Below are 25,467 nucleotides of genomic sequence, written 5' to 3' on the forward strand. Positions count from 1 at the left end.
GTATACTGGGGAGAGGGATTTTAAATATTTTGAGAAAAGGTGGAGATGGGGACCATCTTGGTGGTCAGGGACAAAAGAGAACAAAGCAGCAGGGATAGCAATATTATTCAAGAACCCAGGGCTGAGAGCAAAGCAGGTAGAAGTGCATCAGTGGCAGATTGCAGTGAACAATACTATCAGTCAGGGGAACAGAATTAGAAATTTTCAATGTATATGCACCACCAGAGGGTGAGGAAAGGAATGCACTGCTAGAAAGCTAGCATATGGTGGGATGGGAGACCGCGCGTAATAGCAGGAGATTTCAATTGTATAAACAAAATGGGTGAGAACAGGGGAAGGAGGAAATGGAGCTTTAGACACCTCATCCAGACTGTTAACAAATATAATAAAAGAAGAGTCACTAGGAGATGTGTGGGCAGGGAGAAAGTTTTCACTAGAACAGACCCCAGTGGAAAGAAACCATCAAGAACTGACTTTGTGCTTGTATTAAAAAAGTAGAAATAAGGAAGAAAGAAACCATACATGTGGCTTTTAGTGATCACCAGATGCTGAAGGTGGAAATGAGTCTTGGTAAGAGCCCCATGAGAGGGAGAGGACTGTGGAAGTTAAATATGCAGCTGTTACAAGATAAAGAGATATGTCAAGCATACATGATGAGAAGTATGAGGGGTGGCGAACACTGAAGAAATATTTTGGGAGTACCAGAGAACCGTGGATGACAGATAAAGAAGGAGGACAGGAGAATTCTTCAGGAAGGAACAGCTGAAGATGCATGGGGAAAAGAAAAGACTTGCTAAGAGAGCTGCAAAGAAAGATGCAGAAGCTGCTAAAGGAAGCCACAGAAGGAAGACAGGTATCGAGAAGAGCTAGAAGAAACAAGGCAAGAGTTAGAAACCTGGTTTAAAAGAAAGATGAGAGAGAAAATGTTCTTAGCACAAGCAAACTCCATGGAAGAAAATGAAGAGTGGTCCCAATATTTTTCAGGCCAGATGGCAAAAAGAGAGCTTAAAACAGTGTGGGAAGATGGTGGTACTGGCCAGGTGGAAACAGCAGGAGGAGGTATTGGAATTGCAACGAAGGAGATTTTATGAAGAGCTATACCAGAAGAAGAAAACAGACAGGAAGAAAATGAAGGATTTCTTGGAAGAGATTGAAGAGAAAGTAGAGGAGGAAGCAAAGAGAATGGAAGAAAAGATAAGCTTAAAGGAAGTGGAGGAGTGTTTAAAAACGTTTAAAAGAGGGAAATCACCAGGAGCAAATGGACAGCCTATAGTAAGTATACAAGAAGTTTTGGGCATGGGGAGGGAGGAGATATAGTGGAAGTGTTCAAGGAAATAGAGGAAACTGAAGAGACAGGGAAAGATTTTGCAAGAGGTGTTGTGATCTTACTCTTCAAGAAAGGGGAGAAGGAACTCCTGAAAAACTGGAGACCAATTACACATCCTTCAGTATGAATTATAAATTAATGGCCAAGACTGCTGGCTTTGAGAATGAAGAAAAACCTCAAGAAGATAATACATGAATACCTGTGTGGTACAACACATACCTGAAGACTCTCCAAAACCAGGGTGACAAAAGATACACTGTCCTACATCCAGGAGAGCAAACACAGTTATAGCAAACCTAGATTTATAAAAAGCATATGATACAGTGGATCATTACATATTTGAGGTGCTAGGAAAAATGAGGTTCCCAGAGAAATGTATGTGTTGGATAAGATTATTATACAGAGAAGCAGAAAGTTGAGTCTAAATTAATGGACATCTAAGCAGAGCCTTTAAAATCCATATGGGGTGAGACAAGGATACCCCCTGTCGTCACTACTATTTGTGTGTGGCATGGAACCATTAGCATAAAGAATAAGAAAACACAAAGTAAAGATACGTGTTGGAGTAGCTTGTCATATTTTATGCTTTAAAGTTGTACCTATTTACAAAGTAGTGAATTACAGTATTGTTTAAAGTTTACTTTTATTTTCAGCCTTATAAATTCTGTATAGCCTCACTATTATCTGAATTGTTCATTTTGCTGGTGTCTGCAATATCAGCTGGCCTTACCTCTTGCAAGCCTTGAGCTTGCTCGCATGATGTTTCTTTCCTTTTCTATTACTATGAGAAGTTTTTCTAACACAACATGGTAATAATTTTGTTACCAGTTCAAATTAACTGAACTTGACACCAACCAGCTGAATCAGAGGGATGAAATGATTGGATATGTTAATGAAAGGTGATAAGGGAGACCAATGGACAATGCCTAAAGTCAGGCACTGGAAAAAGGCCAAATTAAGAGGTGTGCTCATGATAGGTCTGTTGAACAAAGGGATATGATGACAGGATAACATATGGACAATATGTTGACTGAAGAGAGAACAATCTGGAAGCAAGGAGTCAAAGGTGTAAAGTTAAAGAAAAGCATAAAAGCATGAAAGTTAAGTATGTTGTTGTCATCACTGTCATCATAATTCCAGCTTTCAACACCTGTCTGCACCATACCAGCCACCAACATACCCTTTGCTTCAGTAACTGAGTAGCCGTCTTTTCTGCTGAGCAAAGCAACATCTGGGATTGGGTGAGATTACTGTACTGAATGTTTTTTCTCTCTCTGAATATAGAAGCTGCTAAGATAATACTTGTTGTACTAATAAAATTAAACTTTGATTTTAGGACACTGAGTTGTCTGTTTTCATATTTCGCATTCCATTTAAGGGTTAATTGTGCTTTAACAATCCCTAAGCACCATGTGGTAGACAGTGGTGCTAAGTAGGGGTGTTCAAAGTGGGCCCTATTCAATTTGGATTCAGCCCAAATCAGGGACACTGATTTGATTCGGTGATTCAGATCACTGTCTCTGATTTAATTCGGCTGAATCTGAAGATTTGATGCTGATTCGAAGAATCAGCAATTTGGCCACAGACACAGCTTTAAAAGTTTTTTCTACATACCTTGAGGTAGCAGGTACATCTCGTGATCGCTGCAATGCTGGGGCACACAGGAGCATGGGGGCGGGGGGGTGGAGCCATCCAAGTGCTTGGCAGCAAACCTGAAAGTGGACTGGAAGTACTTCTGATCCACTTCTGGGTCTGCCAGGGAACACGATGTCCCCCTCCCCCCATGTTCCCCTGGCTCAGTGATCGGCCACAGGGGGACCCCGGGTGCCCCCTCCAGCCACAGGAGGCACCAGTCACCAAGCCGGGGGGATGTGGGGGGGGAGGGCTGTGTGTTCCCCAGCGGACCCAAAAGTGGACTGGAAATGCTTATGGCAGGTAAACAACTAAAAGGCAAAATTGCTGACCTAACAAGGATGGCTGTAAGAAATATCTTGCCGGTGAGAGAGGAGAGAGGTGCAGCACAGATGTGGCTTGACGAGCTCATCAGGGTGTGCAAGGGAGAGGTGCAGGGAAGAAGAAACAGTGGGACATGTTTTGGGAGTGTACATATGCAAAAGAAGTATAGAAAAGGATCCACCACTTTCTAAGCATCACCAAAATAAACCTGTCATGAGCACAGGAGATAGTATTATATGGATTCATATCAAAGAGATGGGAGGAAATGTTATTATGGATTTTATTAGCATGTGTTAAAACTAGTTTACAGAAAGTAAGAAACCTCTGGGTGTTTAAAGGGTTAGCTTTCACTGAAAGTGTGCTCCAGAAACTGGGGCTGCATGAACTGAAATACTACACTGACTGGGACAAGAAATAGATTGGGGAGGAAGAGGCAGAGAAGAAGCAGAGGAAAAAGATTTGGACACACTTGTTTCACTAAATCAGCAGAGAAAACTGATGGGAGGGGCGGAGAGTTTCAGATGATTACTGGGGTAATAGTTTTTCCATGGGATTCTGTATGAAGAAAAAGATATCTGTAAGAGTTTTGTTTTCGTGGGAAGTTGATGTATGTTTTTAAAGGGTTTAATATATATAGTTGTATGTTTTGGATATGTAATTGTTTCTGTGCTATAAGTCTTGGTAAAACAAGGATGTTTAATACGTATAGCTTTGTAAGTGTAGGGTGATAAGTGTGTTTTTAATACCATTTGTTTTAAAAAAAGGAAAAAAGGTTCCCATCAGTTTGTTTCTCCAATATGGGCCATGTGATGGGGGGGACCTTGTCTTGTATTCAAGTAAATGTGGTAGTTAAAATTGCATCTGCATTTTCAACTGGAAAGTAGGTTTGTCACTTCTTGTCTCAAACAGTTGCTGAGTAAGGCTTTGAATTTTTGAACAACTGTCATAGGTCACTCCAAAGGGTCTATAGTTCAGTGGTAGATGAAGTGATTTTTAGATAAAACGTTATAAAGTTCTTTAGGACAAAAAAAAGCATTCTTTTTAGGCTGTAGGCTGGAGTGACTCAGTTCAGGTTAGAGACGGAAAGTGGGCAAGTGCTAGGATGCAGCCTCTGCTGCTGCTTTTCCACCCAGTGGCACAGGGCGCGCACAGCTGAAGCACCCCAGAGCTGACTGCAACTGAGTGTGCAAGTCTGCAGGCTGAATCCAATGGCTCTGCAGACTGGATCCAGCCTGTAGACTACAAGTTGCTGACCCCTGATTTAGGAGCTGTCTACACTAAAAGCTCTATTATAACAATTGCAAGATATAACTTCTTCTGAATGTACTAAAACAGGATCTCAGAATATACTAAACAATTCAAGGAGTCGCTGTTCACTAAACCCTGGGAGTGGTTGCACCTTAAGTATCCATTGAGCTTTTGGTGGGTTTCTTCTTATATACATAAAGAAGTAAATTTGCATTCTAATACACAGCAGGCTAAAGCCCAGACTGACACTGTTGTAACATATCATGAACCTGTGAGGCTCTATTTTTAATAGTATATATTCAATAAGTATTTATCTGAAGACACGATCCAAGTGCTTTTCTATTTCCATTTGCCTTTCATGCAACATAAAAAAATAAATAGAAATTTTGTTCAGATGAAGGAAATGAAGCATTATGCCTAAGATTTTAAATATGTTTTTCAAATGAAGAATTTAAAAAAAGCCCACAATGAGCTAATAATCAACGACTCTATCACTTAAGAAAGACTTGCAGAATTCTACTCACGTACTTATCTAAAAAGAATCATCTATTATTTTTGAAAGGTGAGAAGAACAGTTTGATTTCCCTATCTCATCATTCCCATTATCATCGTGTCTGAGTTGACTCTGTGCCTGTCCAAGTAAATTTTCATGACAGTTTTCAAGACTAATAACACTTATATGCAGTTATCACAAGTTTACCAGGTCATTAGAACCAGCTATTATTCAGTCTCTCTGGCCAAATCCACACGAGACACCAACTGCACAGTCATGTAGTAGTCCCCGCACAGTTGCCTGTGATGCTTACTGTGCAACTTACTATTGTGTAGTAGTGTTGCATCACGGTTTATGCCTGGCGATGCTACTGTGCAGTAGCAACGAGGTACTTCATAGTAAGCATCTCATGTAGACACAGCCTCTGAGTACTCCCTGAAGCCAGCCCCAGTGGTAATTTTTTTATCAGGGCAAGACTTACGGCTTTTGACTCCAAGACAAGGCCTTTAGATCAGAGCATCCCTGTAAGCCTCCATGATGCTACTAGTGAGCCCACATTATCTCAGCTTTTAAAGCTAGATTTACCTTTTAAGGGAAGTAATGCAACCAAGAGCACATTATAATGATGCAGGCAACCTTTCCACAACAAACCAGAACTTCCTGATTCTGATGAAATACTGAATGCAGAGTTGTTAGGTCAAAATAGCCAAACCAAGATTAAGACAGAGTTCAGACCAAAAAGAGCAATAGGTCTAACCACCTGTGCTCCTCTGGAATCCACATGGTCTCTCTGTTCCTCTTTCTCTGTCTTTTTTCTGTCATTTGCTGTATTAAAAAAATAAACAAATGTCATGCCAACTGGTTACTCTTTGCCACAGCTGTTAAAAGTTAATCTCTGTTTGCTGAGGCTTCTGTTCTCTTCATCCAGGTTTTCACTCCTTGAATGTACAGCCCCATTTCATTCTGGGTGGCCCATTTCATAGCAAGCTGGAAGCTACATGCACTTTCCCGTGCACCATGCTCCCCTAGTCCAAGATAAAAGTTAATTTTATCAACCCTAATGCACAGCAAAACATAGGAATGTGAGAAAATTGAAGCATGTCATGACTGAAGCACACTTCCTGCTTTGAGCAGGAGGTTGGACTACATGACCTCCTGAGGTCTCTTCCAATGCCAATTTCCTAAGAATCTATGATCATAAAAATATTCCAAACAATCCCACATCACTCATAGCAATATATTATGGCATAAAGATATGACTCTTAATCTTGCAAATATAGGTACTTTCTGCCAGGCATCCAGGTTTGGCCTAGCTTTGTGCAAGTATGCATGTGTGTGTGCAAAGCAGATGGAAGGGAGAAAGAGCTGTACATCTCTTCCATTGCCCATATAATGAACATGAACTTCAGTCTGTTCACAGAGGGGAATGAAGCAACTGTTTCCTCCCTGTTCCCCTGGGGGAAAAAATGCCCAGAGCGAGATGGGTAAAGGCAGGCAGAAGCAAGTCCACAGCTCTGTCCCTTCTCTTGCCTACAAACTTTCCAGAGCTTGCTGAACATGCAGTGCTCAGGGAGGCAGCTGGTCTCTCTTCAGCAAGTTACTACATAGTGCTTCCCTTGCAGAATTGGAGTTGTACACTGCCCCTTGCTATAAGCTATGCCAAAATGATCCCATCTAATCCAAGAATGGTCTTAAGATTCCTTAAGATCCCCCACCCTAAGTCCCCATCGTGAGGCTAGGCTGGTATTACGCTGTGTTGCCATGCACCGCTTTGGACTCCCATGCATCACTTCAGGCCACATGGGAGCAGATGGAGCAACTGGCATAGCTCCTGCCCAACTCAGCCACAAACCAGGGACTTAGGGTCCAGCAGAAGCCACTCCAAGGTCAGGCAAGAGGCACGCCAGCCTCTCCAGCTGCACTGATGTAGTGAGGCCCAAAGCAGTGTGTGGGAACACAGAGCGGCACGGTGTTAGCAGTGCTGCACCCCTACCCAGCCCTGGCCACCAGAGCCTGAATAACCTGTGGCTGCAGTGTAGATGTCCTGTATGGATCTGCTAGAGAGCGTCTACCCCTCATTGTAACTAAGGGTTCCCACAAAAGTCCTCTGGGGAGAAATTGGTTCTCACTATTGTGAATCAGTATTCAAAGCGTACACAGTCTCTGCAAAGAAAGTCTGGCGAGGCTTGCAAGGGAGTTTCCCCAGGTATTCTGTGAGGAATTAGGAATGTACTCAGGTCCACCTGTGATGTTCCAAATGGATCCTGCGATAGCCCCTATCTTTATAAAGGCTCAGAATGGACCTTTCGTACTACGGCTGAAAATTGATGCAGATTAGATCGGCTTATTGAGCAAAGGGTACTCGAGCCAATCATACATACAAGCTGGGCCACACCAATTGTTCCTGTTTTAAAACTTAATGGGAGTGTTTGCATCTGTGGGGATTGCAAGTGCACTGTTAATAAAGCACTTAAGCAGGACCTTCACCTAGTGCCTGCCCTTAACCAGTTACTGTTTTTTCTGGCAGGAGGGAAGGTTTTTGACTTCACTCAAGCCTATCAGCAATTGATAGTGGACAACAAGGCTGCTGAGGCCCAAACAATTACACACTGGGGAACATTCCATGTCAAGCACCTTCAGTTTGGAATTTCTGTGGCACCAGAGATTTTCCACTGGTTCATGGAAAAAATGCTAGCAGGAATTCCCAGGGTTGTTGTTACTTTAGAACAATAACTTCAACAGAGAGGAACTACGCAAAGATTAATAAACAAGCATTGGTGAACATTGCAGGAGTTAAAAAAATTCACAATTACATTTATGGCCACAAATTTGGAATCCGAATAGACCACAAGCCCCTTCTTGGGATTTTTACTATGGAGAAACCAACTCCTCCTATTTTGTCTCCCTGTATGCAACGCTGGAGCATCATGCTAAATGCATACGGCCACATGCTCATGTACAAACCTGGGAAAACAATTGCAAATGCTGATGCATTGAGCCGCCTACCACTACAAATACCTGATTGTGCTATTCCTCTGCCAACAGAAGTCCTCGTGCTGGAATCCATGCCAGAAGCCCCACTTCAGGCTGATTAGACAGCAAGGATGACTGCAAAAGACCCGATCCTTGCCCATGTCCTTAACTAGGTGTGGAGGGGCTGGCCTGCAGACAAATTGGCCACCCACAAGGGTTGCCTCTTGTGGGGAAATTGTGTTGTAATTCCAGAAGCAGGACACCCAGGCACTGTGAGGATGAACGTGCTGGCAAGAAGTTATGTATGGTGGCCAGGTATGGACAATGACAAAGAAAGGGTTGTGAGGGAGTGCAGTATTCATCAAGCAACTCGTCATAATCCACAGAAGGTACCAGTATTCCCTTGGGAAATGACAAAGAAACCCTGGTCACACATCCACATTGATTTTGCTGGCCCTTTTCAAGTTAAGAACTTCTTAATTGTTGTTGACTTATACTCAAAATGGCTTGGAAGTGATTATCGTCTCAACTCTTACATCAGCTGCCACTATAACAGCTTTCCATCAGCTGTTTGCAACCCATGGGGTGCCCAACGCTATCATTTCTGATAATGGCAGTCTATTCACCTCAGCAGAGTTCCAAGATTTTGCCAGCCACAACTTCGTTTGAACTGTTACCATTGCACCTTGCAGGCTACAGGCCAATGGGCAAGCTGAGTGAACGGTGCAGACTACAAAAGATGCACTGAAAAGGAACATTGTAGGAGACTGACCTACCAGACTGGCCAGATTTCTGTTTGCTCAACATGTAATTCCTTGCCCTACAACAGGGTCCAGCCCATTAGAGCTTCTTATGGGTCGTCGTCTCAAAACATGCCTTGACGATGTTAACCCTGAACTTGCGAGACATGCAGTTTAGAAAAGACAAGGAGTTGGACTCTGCATTGGCATCTGGTACCTTAAGTCTTTTCGTTTCACAAGAGACTGCATGTGCTTGGAACTACAGGACAGGCCTACAGTGGGTTCAGTCTAAAACTGTAAGCGCCACAGGACCTGTATCATATAGAGTCTGGACTGATGACAGACAAGTTTGGAAACGTCATGTGGACCAGCTGCGTGGGCATTTTACTGATAACCCTTCACCTGAGCAATCTCTAAGCACCAATCCACCACTGACAGACAGGGATTCATTGGGGAAGTGCCTACTCATTTCCACCCATGCAAACCCTTTGCCATCAGTATCAGAAGGAAGCATTGCTGTTGAGTCTCCAGATATGACCAGGCATGACCAGGTGCAGCTGGGCCCTTTCAGCCTATGCTGAACCCATCACTGAGTCCAGTTCTAAGGGAAGACCACAGTGGAAGCGGAGTCCTCTCAAATGGTTAGCTGACTATTCTGTCTAGAGGAAAGGGGTCCTGTGTCTTATTGTGTTTTCCTAGCACTGTCCCTTTAAGGCCAAAGCCCTCATGTTCAGCACTGAAGGGCTTAGTTGCTTGTGGCAGTTTTGCAGCACTGGGGACTCCATGTGCTCTCCCATGAGAAGCCAGGGGCTTTCTCGGCTCCTCTCCCTCCACAGAACTGGACTGGGTCAAGTCAGAGGCAGAGCAAGTATAAGTTGTGCATACATGTACTGAAGGCAATTATTAATATCCACCCTGGATATGATTCCAAACAGTTATAATAATAAACGCTAATTCAACACAGGAGTGCCCAGAGTGTTGCTGCTGAACTCACAACATATCAGGTGGTGAGACAGGTCACGCCACATGCATGGACATGCAGAGCACCTCCAGAAGGTAAGTACAGGATAGTGGGATTGAGGCCCCTGTAGGGAGGGAGCTGGGCTGGGCTGGGGCTGCTACCCAGCCGGGTAGGGCTTGGGGCCTGGGGCTCAATGCGCAGCTTCAGGGCCCCAGCAGAAAGCAGGACTGGGTCGTGGGTGTCTTGTCCAGGGGAGGGGGAGGGCTACTCCCCGCTGCTGCATGCACTCCCAGGGGGCACCTGTGCACCCCAGATCTGTGTGCAGAGCAGGTGCAGGCTGCAGGTGTGGGCTCCAGACCTGCTTCCCTCCCCTGGGGCCTCTGCAGTCCAGTAGGCATGAGCAAGCATGGCTGGGCTGCAGAGGCCCTGAAGGAGGGAAGCAGGGCAAGAGCGTACAGGGCTAAAGCTGCACTAGGCAATGCTCTGGGTGGGCAGCAGGGAATATGGGGGGGGGGGGGAACTATGGCAAATTTTAGGGAGGCTGCAGCCCCCCCATAGCTCCTGCTCCACCACTGCAGTGCCTCTGGAGAAGTGGCGCACAGCAGCGGGAGCTGCCCTGGCCTCCCTGCACCTCCCAGACGAACAGCAGCTTAGTCCCACATGCCCCACCCTGCCCCAGCAAGGGCAAGCAGTGGCAGGGCATGGTGGGGGATGCCCCTCACAAAGTTTGATAACCCTTGTCCTAAGTCATTTATGAGTTTTTGTAAATTTTAGTCAACGACTCTGGAACTTGCTGCTGGCACAGTGTATCTGTGTTACCACAGACTCTGTCTTCTAAGCACCGCCCCAGAATCATTAGCAAGCAGGCACTTCTTTGATTCTAAAAACTGTAACTGCCTCCACCTAACAGTTCTTTATTTTAAAACAATGGATTTTCCAATTTTAAAAGAACCAAACACACTTCACTGCCATGTGTAGAAAAAGCACACATAAATGGACCTTTGCCTTGGTGAACTTGTTTTTATAAATTTGCCAGAACCAAAAACACAGTGGATCACTTCATCCATTAACTGGAGCTCACTATTACCATTAAAGCACCTAGTGGATTATTTTTTAGCATAGCCCTTTGAAGGTGACACATTTATGCATACACATGGTTTCCAAAACTTACAGTGCTGGTAAAAAGAGCTTTGTTCTTGCTATATAAATGGGAACTAGAATTAATATTTACAGGATACAAATAAACAAGGAAGCAAAAAAATTATTATTAATTTTCTTACCAGAATGTTTTTAATGGCAATTTTCATCACTTTTTCAGCTTCATTTATCTCCAGAGGCCTAGCAATGGATTCTGTTCTCACTTCCTACAAAAGACAAACAGACCACTATACTCAAGCATTGCACAAGAAAATTAATATTCACAGAACTGAAGGTGGTCAAGCAACTGTGACAAAGCTATTTTCATAATAAATTAAACAGAATGTAATATTTATATACCACTGCTCAGAGGATATCACAAAATGGGAACCTATCAAAAAGGTCAGAGTCTCCAGAGGCCAGGATTAAGAATGAGCAATTAAGACTTAATTTCAAAATGCGATGAATTTTACTCCTCTGAGCTGAAAGTATTCTTACGGGTGCAGTTTTAGTCCCCTGCCATTAATGTTAGAGGAAATATCCCACTTACCTTGTTCAAAACATACCTCAGAAAAAAAAAATGTCTTAAAAATGTGATCCACAGCTGAGAATCATACAACTGATCTACTTGAACCATACAAGTATAATGTTTCAACTATCCTGACTGAGGAGCAATCAGAACTGCTCCTATGAAGACAGCTAGCAGAAACAATCAGCAGGTACTTCCCCCTCCATGACTCCTCACATATCACGTAACATAGATGGTCAGCATTTCCTACTCTGAGAATCAACATCCATCACCAAAACTGGTGCACTTAGCTTGGATCACAGAGGATGTGAATGTCCCTGTTAGCCTGGTCAGTTTATGAGGGAAAGAACATTCAGTTAACATCTGTCTGTATAATATCTTAGGCAAAGGTGTTTGCCAGACCAAGCCATTGCTGAGAAATGAATGTGTCTCAAGCTCAACATAACTAAAAATGTCTTTCACTAGCAAACAGCTCGATAAGAATTAGAAATCTCACTACTGTGGCGGAATGCTGGGCTAGCGGTTCCGGCACTGCCTGGGGAGCCGCGGGCTTTATGGAGCTGTGCGAGAGTGCGGCTTGTGGGGCGGGATTGGAGGTAGCTTTATGACCGCCTTCGAGGTTCACGGAGCTGGTGCAAGTAGACGACTTAGAGTAAGTTGTTAGTTTTCTATAATAAGTTTGTAAGATGTCTGTTGGTTCACGGGGTTCCGGAGCAAGCCCTTGCTTTCCACCACTGGAACTAGTTCAATGATGGGTGTGGCTGCCGACTCCTTAAGTCCCAGAACTGGTCAACAGCTCATTGAGATGGGATGTTAGTAATAGAAGTTATTACAGAGTAAATATAAGGTAAAGTAAAAATTTGTTTTATTCACTCACCTGGCCTCACCCTCTTACAAATAAGAGGGGAGACCGGCTGGAACGAAGTTGCAGTAAATACAAGTACAGAAGCATAGATATGCTGTCTAAGCTACGAAGAGAGGCAGTCAAGAAGTGGAGTCTCCGATGTTTCTTCAGTTACAGTATGCCAGATACAAAGGGGGTCTGTTGGCCCACAGGGTTTACTAGTAAGCCCTTGCTTTCCACCACTGGAACCAGTCCAATGATAGGTGCGGCTGCCCACTAGTTAGTCCCAGGGCTGGTCAACAGCTCATGAACAGGATGAAAAATAATAAAACTGTAACGCGGTGAATTACTGTTGATTGTCAGATTTTTGAGGCCTTGGTTTTTGCTGGGATACGCCCAGGTGGGGAGGCTGAGGACCGGCTTACAGGGTGATCAATCCTGAAGGGTTGTCCAGTCGTCATCTCTGCTGTTTCCTGCTTCTTTGCCTCTTTATAGATGTTGGTTGGACTGCCGCTATGACACTAACTATGATATAAGCTAAGCATACAGGAATAGGATAGTTTCTTTTACACAATAGTTACTAGGTAGATTTTCTACATAAGTTTCGTTTCTGCAGGTATGACACTTACAGATAAGAAAAGAAACTTATAAAATGTGCATGTGTAGCTTGATACAAGCGTAGAAAACTACAAAGCTTTCATTTTGATTAACAGCCAAGACTACAAGGTCACATAAATGTGAGAATGCCGCGCGGCAGTTATACAGAAATGAAATAAGATTTTTACAACTACAACCACAGGCAGAATATATAAATTAGAGGACTTTAGCAATACCCCAGCCTTTCTTTTTTACTAGGCTGCTCCTTAAGAAAAGGGGAAAATAAAGAGGACACATATTTGAATGACAACCTAGTAATACCTTGCTTATTTATAGAATGGCTGACCCAGAATCTCAAAGGTTCTGCAAACGTCACAGTTTTAAGTCTATCCTATGAAGTAAGTATTATAATCTCCATGATATGGATGCAGAAACAGAGTAAGTGACCAGCCAAGCTTAAAAAAAAATTTACTGGCAGAACCAGGCATAGAGAGCCCTAGTCTCCTCACCTGCAGGCCAATGTCTTAATCCCCCTACTTGCTAAAAAGTGCCTGTAGTCCACTGCCCACTTCAAGACTTGATTTAATGTAACTACATTTTATAGGGAGACAAATTGCAAGGTCCTTACTTTGGTGTTCTTCTGTCTTTTAAGGGCTTGTCTACACTTGAAAACTAATTTGGATTAAGGTAGGATGTGAATTTGAAGCAAATAATTCCATGTGTTAATACTCTAATTCCAGAATAAAAGTGCCTTGCTCCCATTCACTTTTGAAATGAATAATCTAAATTTTAAAAGGCACTATAATTTTCCAAAAGCAGTCTCTCTGCATGGAGTTATTCAGGAATATGAAGTATCTCATATTTCAGGAGAATGACTGATATGCAGTAATTCAAGTATGCAGTATCTACGTAAGTCTAATGTGTTCTCCTCTTCTGCCTTTCTTTGTTGTGCATGGAAGTTTCACTCATCCCTCCTCTGCAGAAATATACAGCAATTTCCAGAGCCAGGTTCAATTCTGCAATCAAATCCACTTGCAGAGATACCCTATGACAAGAGGAATCTGTACAAATGCAAAGATCTGCATTTCCACATTTGACTGATGGACTAGGCCCTAGCTGGAACACAGGAACATCAGCAGAATTATTTAACTCCCCAAACTCAGGAGTGACTGGAAAGAAAGCCTGAGAATTCAAGTAAACTTTCACAGTTTCTTCAAAAGGTACAACAAGGAAATCAAGCCCTGACTCAGCAAAAATTTACATGCATTCTTAATTTTAATATTGGGAATAGTACCATGTGACATAAGTAGGATTATCCCCTACAGTACAATTAAGTAGGTGTCTAAGTGTGTGTAGGATTGGAACCTAACTCCTAGGTTAAATAACAGGTTTTCATAAATGTTTGTCAGATGGTCATGTTCTCTACAGCTGTAAAGGGTCCAGAGGATGCTTCTAGCTTACTGGTATTTCTCAACAGGAAGTTAGGCTGTGTAGGATAGGACTGAAAGGAAAGTAGCTCCCATTGATTTGCTGAAAAACAGCGACTATCAGAACTATAAGGGAAGTTTTACTTTAAAATAAATAAATAAGGGTTAATGTAGCAGCGAGTGCATCTACACATGCGCTTTACTGCAAATGACTAATTAGCTCCTCAGTAAAGTGTCAGAGTCCACACATGCACCCATACTAGCTACAGTAAATTAATGAACTTCACTGTAGGATAGCACTGTCTGGGACAAGTACTATCCTATAGCAGAGTAATTAGGTGCACGCAAATGCACATGTAGACTGTGACCAGGGCTGGCTGGGGCACAAAAAGTGCTGCCTGCCACCTAACACCACACTGTAGCACCCTCATGCCCCAGCCAGCCCCTCTGCCTCCCGACACCACCACCCAGAGCCCTGGGATGACTCCCCAGGCTCCTGACAGCCTGGGGCTGCTTAGCCCCAGCTCAAATTGTTGCACTCCTGGACACAGGAGAAGACGCTGTGCCTGGGAAACAGCTGACTCCAGTGCAAATTGCACCAGGGTTTACAGGTGCATTAACAGCACATAAAATAGGTTTAAAATTATCAAATTAAGCAAAGTATTTTACTGGAATTGTTTTGAGAGTGACTGCTTTTCCAGGCCCACAGACAAGTTTCTCTCAGGGCCTTGTCACACAGGTGTGGGACATGGCTTCCTAGATAGAACATCTGGGGGAAATTCTGCTCATGACCATCTGCTTTCTTCTGTCTCTCCTTGTTTGCAACTTCAGAGCATCCCTATGGCAAATACGTGTTTAGAAAAGTAAACTTGGGGAACACACACACACACAAGCACTCAGAGTGGTCTTTTTAATGGCATGTAGTGGCTCCAAATAGGGAAGAGGAGCTATTGTTATATGATTGGCGATCCTTGCACAAGCTACCAGTGGTTCTCCAAGCAGAGTTTGGGAACAACTGGTCTATTTGTTTCTATTCTTTCATTGTATCATTCACTGATATAATCTAGGTAATTAGCTGTGATTTGTTCTACAGGTTGGATTTTCTTTCTCTCTGCAGCCTGCAAAAATGGGATGACTAGCTGAGCTACAGATGTTGAGCCCACCTATAATAATGAAGGTCCCGCTCTACAAACTGCTGTGTTCCTCCTTGGCAGTGCCAAGTGCTCTTGACAGCCACTGAAATCAACAGGTGTTAAGGCTACAGAGGCCTCTCAAAGGGTTGGCTACATAATTTTCCCTTTAGGGCTTAACCCCAAGCCCACTGACATTGATGGAAAGGTCTGTAATAATCCTTTGTGCTCCTACAGACCTCTTTATTCAAGAACTTTGAAAGGCACCATAGAACTGGTGAACTCAGCCTCCCACCACCCTTGTCAACCAGATGTTTCTGCTGTAACACATGAGCATCTTCTGTTGTCATTGGCTGCCATCCTGCAGGCACAGGCAATTCTTTGATCAGTTTGCCAGGACTCTTGCTATTAATATTTGATTAATACTCAATCCCATCTATCAGATGCACCCACCTGGCTTCCATTTTCCATGGTGCAGAGGGATTGTCTTGGATATCACCCATTTCCCTTGAAGCTGCTTAAATAGGAGCCAGCCTTTAACTTATTTTGAGCAAGTGCATAGTAACGTTAACTAGGGCTGTCCAAAACTGCACCACTCCGATTTGACTTCTATTTTGATGATTCAATGGAACAGCGTTTCATTTCAAGTTTTGTTTAATTTCAAAAGCACTGTTCCATTTTATTTTGTTGAAACTGTTTTGCTGTTTTGATGCAGTTTCACCCATAGGTTATTATGGGGAAACATAAAATTCAGCAAGAAGGCAGATTGGGGGCTTGCCCACACCCCTGGGAGCTGTGGGGACTGTGCCAGAGTCCTCCCGCGGGTGCAGGCCCCCAATCTGCCTGCCATATGACAGACCAGAGCTGGGTGCAGCCCGCACCCAGCACCAGGAAAATCGGTGCTGACGCTGGCTCCAGGTGGCAGCACCTGGCTCCTGTCACTTGGCAGGCAGATCGGGGGCATGTACTGCCAGGAGGACTCTGGCACAGCTCCTGCAGCCCCTGCTGGTGGGCCCCTGATCTGCCTGGCAACTGATAGGAGCTGGGTGCTGCTGCCTGGGGCCAGAGGCAGTCAGGGCCGTCCATGACAGGGATGGAAATTGGAGCGACCACCCCAGGCCCTGGGGAGCCGGGCAGAGCGGACATGGTGACTTTGCGCCGACACTGTTGTCGGCTTGGGGTATGGCCGCTTGCTACCTTCCCTGCTGCCAATGGTGGTGGCTTCTTTGCATCCAGGGCGTGCAGGATTGGGGCAGGGGTAGTTCCCTGCACAAACTGATTTGCCCGGGGCCCCACACCCTCCTTGGACTGGCTCTGGTATGGGACCTGGGGCATATCACCTCATGCGGGGACCCGCTGCCCCGATCCTGGGGTGGGGGTGGGTCCCTGCACGTGCTGATTTGCCTCGGACTCCGCACCCTCCTCGGACTGACTCCGGTATGGAGCTGGGGCAGATCAGCTCATGGGGACCCTCCCCCACCCCGGGATCGGCGGTGGCAGTGGCGAGGTGGGGAGGTAGCGAGCAGTCAAACGCAAAGCAGACGGTGAGTCACCACGGCCACTCTGCCCAACTCCCTGGGCCCCCCCCCCGCAAAGCATGGGGCCCAGGGAAGTTGCCCCAATTCCGCCCCCCCAGGGACGGCCCTGGATGCCACTGGACTCAGGCAGCAGCACCCGGCTCCTGTCAGCCAGCAGGCAGATCGGGGGCCTGCTAGCGCTCCTGGGAGAGTTGCAGGGTCTGTGCTGGAGTCCTCCCAGTGGTGCATACCCCCGATCTGCCTGCCGGCTAACAGCACCCGGGTGCTACCACCTGGGGCCAGCAGCAGGACTGATCTTCCCGGTACTGGGTGTGGGCTGCGCCCAGGGCTGGTCTGTCATCTCGCAGGCGTATCGGGGCCTGCACCCCCGAGAGGACTCCAGCAGAGCCCCCATAGCTATCCTGGGGGTACAGGCAAGCCTCCGGTCTGCCTGATGGATGATAGGAGTGGGTGCTGCCACCTAGAACTGGCGGCAGCAGTGATCTTCCCAGCGCTGGTCTCAGGCAGCAGCACCTGGCTTCTCTAATCTGAGCAGCATATTGGGGGCCCGCACCCCTTGGAGAACTCCATCAGAGCCCCCACAGCCCTCCCGGGTGTGTGGGCAAACCCCCGATCTGCCTGCCAGATGACAGGAGGCAGGTGCTGCTGGCTGGGACTGGTGCTGAAGCCAGTAAGCCTGACTTCAAAACATGAAACCTTTCGAAACTTTCAAAACATTTCGAGTTCTCTTATTTCATTTCAAAGCTGTTTCGAAAGCTTTTGTTTCATTTTGATTTTGCTGTTTCGAGCTCAAAATGCATCAAAACAGCTTTGAAATGAAACACCAGGTTTACTACAATCTGGATAGGACTGGACCTGGCTGTGTGGCTCACAAACAGCTGTTTGTTGGACCCAACTCCAGGACTCCATTGGAGCCCTGAACCAGCACCACACTAGTCTTAGGCAGGCTCCAGTGTAGTGCTGTGGCTGGGACCAACAAACAGTTGCACATGCACTACACCATGCCAAGGAGCCAAGGGGAGTCAGCATGGTGAGCTGAAAGCAGAGAAGCTGCAACTTACCATGGTGGTCTCAGGATGACAAGCCATGCCACACCATTGCAGCAGTGGTGTCAAAGGTAGCTCTCTTTCTGGATTGGAGGGAGGAGCTCCAGCTCAGCTACTTCTGGCCCCAGAGAGGGGCAGCAAGAGGTGAATGCTGGCAGGCAGAGCACCGAAATCACTTCTGGGTTCAGGGAAAGCCAGAAGAAAGAGTCCTCCAGCAGGCAGGAGAGAAAGAGCCTGCAAAGCTAAGGTGGCCAGAGTGCTACCATTCAATAGTGAGGAGCCATCTGACGTCAGCCCCAATGGCTTGTCAGGCAGCTGGAGATGTAAGTTTGATCTGACTGCCCAGGACCTGAACCAACCTGACCAGATTGGACAGCAACTAAGCATGGGTAGAGGTGAGTCTGGAGGCAGTGACAGGGTGCGAGAAAGGCAGTGTTTCTTTTCTTTTATTTTCTATTTTGCTTTTTACATTATGTCATGGGGTCTTGCTCTGACATGGACCCGGGGTCTTGCTCTGGCCCAGGGCAGGCTTGAATGGCCTTAAAGGGACCAGTGGTGCTGAGAAACCTGAGAAACTTTGCTTAAGCTCTTTAGTTTGCTTCAAAAGCTGCAGAGAACTGAGGACTGCTTGGGATTCTAAAGGAGAGTCCCAGTAGAATCCTTTAACCTACAATTGAGTTAGTTATTGACAATGACCTGCAGTTATCGCCTCTTGCATCAATGGCTGAACTGTTTGCCAGGAACTAATACCAGACACTGGCATATGAGACTTAACATAGCAACCGTCTTTGGGGTGCAACAACTCTTATGTCATCATAAAATACCCAAATAAGAAAGAAGTTGGTGGTAAGGGCCTAACAACTCGGAATTTATAGTAGTTTAATTGACGTGGTAAAGGTGGAATGTTAAGGGGTGGTGGAGCCCCATAAGAAAACCAGGTGGAAGATTTCAGAATCATCATTGGTTCATTAACTCCAGCTCCCATGGAAAATTGTGTTCCAGCAAAACGTGGCAGGAAAGAGCAAACATCTGAGATAGAAGACTGTGATATTCCCGAACCTATCCCAAACAGCGCAGACTTGCAGAATCCCAGGAAGGCGGGGCCCACCGCCCTATAGAGTGAGTCATTTACAAACCGGAGCTGGAGAAGTCCACTCTCATTATCTTTCTGAAGCAGTTTCTATAGCTGAACACATTATTTAATACCATCTGGAGATGTTCTTCCTGCAAACAGTACTATATTGCTACATTACAATGGCACTTAGCATGAGTTTTACAGCTTGAATGCACAGATACCAGCATTTTAAGTGAAGTTAATATGTCCTGAATGTAACATGCAACAAGGCCCTCAGTCCTACTCACAATGGCTATTACCTAGTATTATGCTAAGTGTTTTGTTAAATAGTATTTAAGGTATTTAGAGCTAAATTTTTAAATTAGAGGTGCCATCCTCATGCTCATAATCCGCTGATACAAATAACTGCACCCATAACTGCATTTCCCATTTCTGCCCATATTCCAGGTAACTAAATATCACAATGACCTCAGATGTGTCCACTGTAAGCTGCTCTGGGCCTTTCTGGGTAGGTCGGAATATTATTATTATCACTAGTAGTAATAATAATAATGAGGATGATGATAATGACAACAACAACTATTTCTGCTCAGAGAGGCAGGCCCAGCTTACACTACATTGAAAAATCAGGTCTTGCCCATTTACTTTTAAAGTGATTTGCTCTGTGCAATTAGATGTGTTGATCAGAATATACTTTATAACACACAAGAGCTTTTCTTTAAATTAAACATTAAAAGTACAAGTCACATGAGGTATGAGAATTATAGAAAAAATTAACAACCCAAGAAGACTTGGGAAATGGGAACAATTTAGAAATATATCTGATTATTATAACTGTTAATGAAAAGAAAACAAGCATGCACCAAAACAGAGAGGTATTCATGAGCAGGTTGATTGTTTACCATTTGCCAGAGGTTCCTGTTCAGGTGCCCAAGAGTTCTACAGCTATAATGTTGCACAATAAATGCTAATTAAAAATAAGGGAAGCCATGTGTAAAATTATTTTTGATGAACTAAAGCTGACAATCATTAAAAAAAGAACCAGCCCACAAAAAATCCACAAGAGACACCAATTATGTATGATGTTAGTTCTATCTGCTTGGAAGTATATTGGTAGCTGCAGGATGTAGGCTAAGATTTTAAGTTTTAGATGCGACTAAAACTAGTCAGGATTTTTTCAGCAAAATGGGTTTTTGTGGGAATGTTTCAGTTTTGACAAAACCTGGACTGGGGAAGGTTTCTAAGATGCATGATGATATTTCCAGGCAAAAGCAGAAAAGAAAGAATACTGAGAACAGCAAACAGATAGAGGTGGTGGGGGGACAGCAGGTAACTCCCTTGGGATATGGAGATACCATGGCTCAGTTTTCTGCTCGGCCTAATTCATATTAAAAATGTAAACATGGGTCTCCACATCCCAGAAAGTGCCCCAACCATTAGGTTGTTGTAAGGTTAGGTTGGATTCTGAACACCTTTCTCTGGTTTTCACCAGAAATTCCATCCTGAATTTTCCCTCTCTTTCTCTCTTTTTTCAGGCAAACTTGTAAAGGTCTTGTTTTCAACCTGAAGAGGACTGGGAAATTTTTTGACACCCTGAAAAGTTTTGCCAGGTGGGAAAATGATTCCCACTCAGATAAACCTACTTTTTAAGAGAATATTACAGTCTAGGGATTAAAACTTAATTACTCCACTCTTATACTGGGGTGGGAGTGGGGGATGCAAAAAGGTAACTTTAAGCTGCTTTTGCATTCCCCATATTCTAGGGCCATGGGGGATCTTCACAACTCTCTCATGTAATTTAGGGAAGCCCTAGACTGCTGCACTTGAATTTCAGCTTCTCATGACCCGTGCAGAAACCACCCCCTGAGCTTTGGCCAGGCCTCTGGCATGTCAGCCCTCTGCCCCCACCCCTCCTATCCTGCAGACTAGAAGCAGAGTCAGCAAAAAGCCATAACGTCAGCTCTATTTCAGCCTGACACTTCCTGTATACAGTGTTCCTGGGAGGTCCCCTGCACCAGAGGCTACTTGAATCCATTTTATGATGCTATTAAGCTTGTTGTATGACAGAAAATAACTGCAGCAGAACTGAGTGAGGCTCTCTAAGCTGCAAGTCCTTTCAGTTCAGCCTCACTAAGCATGGGCACTTTATTTCATTGGGCTTTACCACGGATGGAGTCTGAACCCACATGTCTGCACTGATTCAATGAATCCTTGCTTCAGCTATGACTTGCAGAGCCCTAGTGAAGATTAGAAAAGCCCCAGGAAAGAGATGAAGTGGTAATGTGTGTTCTCCCTAATGGCTGAAACCCTACTTAAAGGGCTCAGAAGTCTGTGTTGGTATTAAGAGCCTGTAACAGGGAAGTCTGGCCTTTTAATGGGACAGCCCATTACAGAAACCCAGCTGTGAGGGATCAGCTGGGAGTTAAAGTCCAAGCAGGGAGAGAACAAGCAGTTCAAGATGGGGGAAGAAGCTGCTTATGGACAAACAGCAGACTGAAACCCAGAGGAACTCATCTCTAGGAAGGACATGAACTACACAGCCCTTTCTGACTGCCTGCAGAAAGACTAAAGGTTTGGCTTGCACATTTAAGACTAAGGATTTTTTTTATGTAATGAGCAGGGATCCTGGTTTTCTCTGTTTAAAAACTGCAAATTCTCTGATTTAAAAAAATTGCAAATTCTCCGATTAAAAAAAGCCAAAATCCATGATTAAAATTAAATTACACTATAATTTTTATATATATATATATATCTCAACTGAACACAATGTTTTATAGATGTATTTACAATTTTAAAGCAATTTGGAAGCCTACCAGTGCCTCAACCACTATTTTAATATTATAAAAGCATTAGTCTGTCTGTCCGTAATGCTTTATTTGCACTCTAATTGGTTGTCTGAAACAACCAATCAGAGTGCTCCAAGAGCATTCCAGACAAGAGGTGGCAGCGGAACACCACCATGGGGGACGGACAAAGAAGGGGGTGAGACCAGTGTTGCTGGCCTTGCCTGCTAGCCCTGTCCCCTGGAGGTGGTGGTGATGGAGGGGGAAGGGGACAGACACAGGGCTCCAACCCCGCTCCCCCACCCACCCAGGGCATTCTTGATGGGCAATTTGCTAGTAATAAAATAACTTCTAAATACCTATAAATTTTGGATTTGATTTTGGGTTTTTCATCATGGAAAATCAGCAGTCCCCCTGGCCCCTTTGCTCACCGGGATGCAGGTTCAGACCCCTCACTCCCCACCCTCAGCTCCTCACTCCTCCCAACCCTGCTGCAGGGGGCCCCCAGCTGCCAGGGGGGGTCCCCTACAGGGCCAGGGACCTGGTTCTGTAGCCACCTGTTCCCCACAGCAGTGCCCGAGCCCCAGCTGCCATCCACAGGAGGGAGCAGCTGCTGCGGTGGAGCAAAGTGTGGAGCCTGGGTCCCCCTCCCCCATGGGCGGCACAGCTGGACTGGAGCCCATGAGAGCAGAGTGGGTCCAGACTGACTTTTATGCCTCTGCAGCCCAGAGCGGGGATGGGAGGGGAAGCTTGTTTCCACCTTTGGGAACTCCACACTGCCATGGAGAGGTGCCCCTTGCCTGCCAGGCAGCAGTGGGGGGCACAACTCCATGCCACCACCCCTGCTGCTGCTGGGCAGGCAGGGGCCACTGGGCCAGGGTGTGGGAATTGCAGCAGCAAGGAGCTTTCCCACCCAGCCCCACTCCTGCTGTGTTGGATCCCATCCACTGGGCTGCAGGGGCCCTGGGGGGAAGATAGCAGGGTAGGGGGCCTGAGCCCGCTGCGGACAGCCCACACCCTATGCACAGATCTGGGGGGAACGTGCCACCTCCCTCCTTCCCCAAGTGCCTGCAGTGGCAGGGAACCAAACCCCCACCCCCACTCCCCAGACAAGCTGCTCGCTGCTCCGTCTCACTCCTCACTGGGGCCCTGCAGCTGCGCATTCCAGGCCCCAAGTCCAATGCAGTGCCCAGCTGGGCAGCAGCCCCAGTCCAACTCTCTCCCTATGGGGGCCTCAAGCCTCCCTCCCACTGCCAGACTTACCTGTGGGAGTTGTTCTCCAGGCTGCCTGGTGGCCATATGCATGTGTGAGTGTACACATGCACATGGCACTCCCTGCCTAACCGCCCTTCTCCCGCTCCCCCCCCCCAGCCCCTTGCAGGCTGGTACTGTGCCAGCCTGCAGAGAGCTCTTTGCAAAAGTGGAAAATGTGCATGTTTCTCCATTAAAATGAAAAATCCATGTTGTTCTTGGATAAAAAGGAAAATCCCCCTTTTTTCCCATTTTTCCATGGGGAACGGAAAACCCAGACCCCTGGCAATGAGGACTGGCTGAGGGGCTCCCCAGGGAGCAAAGCCGGACAGCGAGACTGCAGGCATCAAGCATGTTTACAGAGGCATTTCCACTAATCTGTTTTGGTAGAGATGAATCAGCAAATTGTGTGCAAAAATAGAAAGGGAGCAATCAGAAATATGTCAAACCAAAAAAAAAGAATCGCTTGCCCAGCTTGGATAATTTGGCAAGTGTTCCTTATTTTTAGAGTAAGTCTTCTGTGTTTCAGTAGCTTCTGGGGGTAATGCTGATTTTGAAGCCATCACAATTCCAGTCTGTCCAAGGAACTTGCTGATCTCAAATTTCTACAATATGGATGGCTCTTACTATGGGTCAAGAGAACCAGATAGAGAGACCTGGCCATAGTAGATCTCCTTAGAAGCAGCCTAGGGGTTCTGTCCATAAAAATATCAAATCAGCAGTTAGTCTTTTGGGAAAGACAAAGTATTAAGGCCTGACCACTTTATGCAGCAAGCATCTGTTAGCACTTTTGCAAGAGTCAAGTTACTAAGCCCACATCTAATAATTTTTTAGTATTACATATTGCTTACCTGCTTATACCTCCTGAAGTCCACATGCAACATGCTTTGCTACTTATTTCAAGCCTTTTCTACACTACGTAGTTTTGACAGTATTCAGCTTTGCTGGCAAAGCTGTCAGCAAGTGCACACTCAAAGCTTCCCAAGTGGTGCCAGAACACCGTCTTTCTGCTGGCAGAGCAAAACTAGCTTTCTTTCCAGAGAAGACTGCTGTTGCCACCTGGAAGTCAACAAAAGATGTATGTAGATACACCCATACCTACTCCTAGCTGCAGTCCCTTCAGCAGGCAACGCCTTCCCAAGAAATGCTTTGTGCCACCACCACTAATAGAATGAAGCTGCGTGGAGCCACCAGTGAGAGCATGAATATGCAGATGATCTGGCACCTTTTCTAGGGTGGCTGCTCTCTGTCACTAGAATTTCTGGTGGCTGAAGCAGTTTAACACAGATTAGGGGTGCTCAACTGCCAGCCTACATGCCAGATCTAACTTGCAGAGACCTGCCTATAATCTGGCTCATGGATCTCCTTTACAGGCCTGGAAATTTGGCAATGGGGGAGCAGTGCCACCACTCCCCTACCACCACATTTTTAAGCCCCACATGGCTGGATAAGCCCTGGCCAGGCCAGCCCCATGCGGAGGGATCAGTCCCCATTCCTTCATGGCTTGATCAAGTCAGGGCCAAATCCAGCTGTGAAGAAACAACCTGGCCAGAGCCTGATGCAGTTGTCGGGGGCCAGCAGAGCCAGTGCCCAGCCTTAGATCGTTTCATGTTCTGCCGCCACAGCTCTCAGCCAGTTTCCTGTTCTCTTATGACTACTAGAGGATACCTAGCTTTTTTTTCCCTTAGTTGTCATCTGTTCAGTTATGTATTGATTCTATTTTGTTTGAAAGCCAGAATGAGCTCCTGCAATCCCGAACACATTTTGAGAACAAAAAACATATGTGTGCCTGAGCATCCAACTAGATAATAGCTCTCCGGCATCTTTAGGTTAGTTTTTATTTGCCTGTTTACCAAGTCAGTTATAGACTCACAAAATATCCAGTACCACCAATTAGAACAGTTGGAGCACATAACAGACATGTGTTAAGGCAGCACTTGGGTTCTATGAGTGTCTAAACTAACTAGTGTAAATCACGGGTGCCAGAGATCCAGTTCAAGAAGCCCCATCACCCATCCCTAGTGCTGCCTCTGGGTCTGGAGTGGACCCACATGCAGCACATAGTTTGTGCTAAATCAGCCCCAAACACACGGCTTCTACCAGTCCTGGACCTGCACTGCACATGGTGGCCCCCTCCCTCTCTCAGTCACCCCAAGGCAACTGCGGGTCCCAGAGTTGGCAGAGGATGCCATATGGAGCACAGGTCCCAGACTGGCTGGGGCAGGCAACATGTGCAGCACACATCCCGGAGCAGCCAGAACAAGCATTGTGTACACTGCATCTGGCATGGGGAGCAGGGAGGAGTGGCTCTGTAGACCTGATCTGGTCCACAGGGCAGCTACGCACCACTTACCTGGCTGCAGTCTAACCACTCATTTGGCTCCTGGTATAAATAATCATAATGGTCCTCTC

At 45.6% G+C, this 25,467-nt stretch overlaps 1 protein-coding gene across 5 annotated transcripts in view; it reads right to left on the bottom strand.

The window, feature by feature from the left end:
- Nucleotides 1-25,467, bottom strand: part of IFT38 (intraflagellar transport 38) — a 218,047-nt gene that overhangs the window by 129,679 nt on the left and 62,901 nt on the right. For all 5 annotated transcript variants that reach the window (XM_090024409.1, XM_090024411.1, XM_090024410.1 and 2 more), the window contains exon 6: nucleotides 10,979-11,062. In XM_090024409.1, coding sequence (XP_089880535.1) covers nucleotides 10,979-11,062 — 84 coding nt within the window. The remainder of the gene's footprint in view (nucleotides 1-10,978; nucleotides 11,063-25,467) is intronic.

Source organism: Crocodylus siamensis, chromosome 12 (assembly GCF_052110815.1).
Source record: "Crocodylus siamensis isolate JL-2025a chromosome 12, ASM5211081v1, whole genome shotgun sequence".
NCBI classification, from domain to species: Eukaryota; Metazoa; Chordata; order Crocodylia; family Crocodylidae; genus Crocodylus; species Crocodylus siamensis.